At 50.4% G+C, this 3,118-nt stretch overlaps 1 protein-coding gene across 1 annotated transcript in view; it reads right to left on the minus strand.

The window, feature by feature from the left end:
- Positions 1 to 374: 374 nt before the first annotated feature.
- wdfy3 (WD repeat and FYVE domain containing 3) overlaps positions 375 to 3,118 on the minus strand; it is a gene marked incomplete at its 3' end in the record, with an annotated part of 41,080 nt that continues 38,336 nt past the window's right edge. The window contains exon 9 of the mRNA XM_084439587.1: positions 375 to 584. Within this exon, the coding sequence (XP_084295713.1) occupies positions 375 to 584 (210 nt within the window). The remainder of the gene's footprint in view (positions 585 to 3,118) is intronic.

Below are 3,118 nucleotides of genomic sequence, written 5' to 3' on the forward strand. Positions count from 1 at the left end.
TTAAACTTCCGCCCCGTGTACGCGGCTGGCGGTAGAAAGTGGTCGTTAACCAGCTTTACGGGACCTGGCACTGGGCTCTCCCGTCACACACGGACATGCCGATCCGTTCACCAGAAGTTCCCTTCTTCCCTGTCTCTCTCTCTCACTCTCTCTATGTCTCACACACTCCGTCTCTGTCCCTACAGTCTCTCAACCTCTCTCTCTATCTCCTCCTTTCTCCTTCCACCCCTCTTCCTCCCACCCGGGTGTCCGCTGCCCCCCCCCCCCCGGCGTTGTGTAACTCACCCCCCCCCCCCCCCCCCCCCTCACGGTGCTGTATAACTCACCGAGGCTGCGCCCGCTGGAGGGAGCCGCCTGGCTGGACCTACCCTGAGTCACATCCAGTGGTTTCCACCAATCCCAGTGTCTGGTCTCCCGCGGCCGTAGAGGAATGCGGCGAATGGGAGCGGCCCTGCCAGCATCATGGTCTCGCCCCGCGCCGTCTCCGCCGCGCGTGGCTTCTCTTCGGGAGAGATTAGCGCACGACGCACCGGAACTCTGGAAGCGCTGGCGTTCAGCCGCTCGGGAGGAACGGGGGGGTTGGGCTGATTGGGCGAGAAGTCATTATGATTCAGGTAAAGAAAATGTTCCCGCCACACCCCCCCACCCTGCCCCGCCCCCTCACCCTGCCCCGCCCCCTCACCACAGATATCTACAGTGGCTCTAAAGTACTGGGGTTTCCGTGACTAACGCTTGATTAAGATCCTGGTTCGGCTTCCTAATTCCCACCAGGCACATCTGATTTGCATATAAGATACTTTATTTTTTTTCATAGATGATTCTTCACCAATCAATGGCGACGTCCACATCCATCCTTGGTTGGAGAAGCTCAGGGGTTTCGTGGCCGTGACAGGGGGGGAGGGAAGGGGACAGATGCACCTCTGTTCCCCATTATCGGAGGGAGGAAAAGGGAGGGGGGGGGTCCCTGAAATAAAGTGCGTTGAAAAGGGTTAGGGGGGGGGGGTCCTTTTGATCATTGATCTCTATGACCCCCATTGGAGGTCTTAATCTCCCAGTTGACCTTGCCAAGTGAGATCTCTCCTGGGAGTGTGGGGGGGCTCAGTTATTCCACTTGATTGGTGATAGAGGGGTGTAATGAGTGTGTGCGTGTGTGTGTGTGTGCGTGTGTGTGTGTGTGTGTGTGTGTGTGTGTGTGTGTGTGTGTGTGTGTGTGTGTGTGTGTGTGTGTGTGTGTGTGTGTGTGTGTGTCTCAAGGAAGCAGGGCCCACCTTAGAGCAGGAACTCGGTAAAAGCAGCTCGTTCTTCCATATTAGCTCGCCCGACTTCTCACACACCTACACCTACACACACACACACACACCACCGGTAACTTTCCACACAAAGTTCTCATCACTTTTTTCTCTCTCTCCTTGCACATTGTTTTCAGAGTTTTTTCTGTCATCGGAGGAGAAAGAAAAACTTTGTGTGGAAGTTCCCTGTACGATCTTCATGCCAGTGCAAAGATTTTCCTTCTACTGACTTTTTATTGCTTTCAAAGCCTCTAGGTGATCAGATGTGAAATTCGCAGCTGAACCCATAGGATACATTTGGGCCTATAGGATTTGTTTGTCAACAAGGAAATGTTTGTCAAGTGTCAAAGTTGCAGCAAAATAGCATGGTGGTCCACCAGACTCATGGAGGGTCTCCCTCAACTCCAAAGAAGATTCCGGGCTTTCTTATGCCATTCTGGAGGAGTATCTCAGACACTACTCTCCATGACAATAAGAGGATAATGTTGTCTCCCTCGTCAGGCTCTGTTGTGACAGGACGGCCAGGCGGCACCCTTTCACATCTGCCTGTGCCAGGAAGACTAGAGCTGCTCGGTGCGCTGGGCTTTGAGGGTAGTTTCCTTTGGCACGAAGAAAAAGTCCACGGCTTTTGAGTGCGACGGTGATTACGAGGTAGAATGTCGAACCTTTCCAAGCAAGCCCACCGCGTAAATCGGGGCGATATCAAATCACCCACGGAAAAAAATCTAAATAAACAGTTGTCGGTCCTAAGAATCTGTTCAAAATCTCTCCAGTAGGTATCATCGTTACTCTTCACGGTATCATCATTACTCTTTCCAAGACGTCTTCATGCGTCCAAGTTGTTATCTGGGGAGATATCGAGTCTGCGTCTCTCTCTGATGCTGTCTGCTTCTCGGTAGTCTTGGCGTCTTCACTACATAGCATTTTGTCCAGATTTCTGATGAATGACTGAATTGTTTGTGTGCGTGTTTGTGTGCGTGTGCGTGTTTGTGTGCGTGTTTGTGTGCGTGTGCATACCAATTTGTGTTTTTTTTATCCTTATTCCTGCCCCCCTAATCACTCCATTGTTTACTCCAGAAAAAGACGCCGAGTCATTTTTCTGTGCAACTTGGGTCAGGGATTTAGGAAGTCCCACCTCCTCCTAGAGTTAAAGTCCAGAACTACAGATCAGGATTCAGTTCAAACACGCCGTCTGAACCAGACATGGGATGAGGTCAGTGCTTCTGAGTTGTTATTATTTGTTGTTGTTATTTTTCTATCTGGCTCATTGGTTTAAAAGCATTTCCACAGATTAATAATCAAAGATGAAAAGCCAGACGTCATGTGATTGATTCTGGCCCAGCCCAATTTCATTTGGGAGGGATAATTAACAGCTTATTGTGCCCGAGCCAATAGGTGCTGACTCCAGAGAAAAGATGTTTGCGCCCACATGTGTTGGAGTGCTCCTAAGAAGATCGGTATTAAGAGGGAATCAAAATGAATCGTGAGAGGTTTTTCTCTCCAGATGTCTGACATTTTTCCATCCCTTACTTGACATTCCGGTTTAGTTGTTTTTCTTCGGAGCGAGTGGGCAGGCCAGCTCCAGGGGTTGCTCACGTTAATCGACGGGGAAAAGGGGGGATAGATGTCGGCACGTTAGGTGAAGCGACTTGAATTCTTTGGGTTCTGTTCTGGATGGGGATCTCAGTCACAGCCAGGGGCCTTGGGTTCTGTTCTGGACGGGGATCTCAGTCACAGCCTGGCGCCTCATCTATCATTGTAGATTCACCCTTTTTCATTTACACCTGATTTTTGTACTTGCTTTTCTCCGCAAACAATGTGATGTATCA

This window comes from Borostomias antarcticus, assembly GCF_949987555.1.
Source record: "Borostomias antarcticus genome assembly, chromosome: 6".
Lineage (NCBI taxonomy): Eukaryota > Metazoa > Chordata > Actinopteri > Stomiiformes > Stomiidae > Borostomias > Borostomias antarcticus.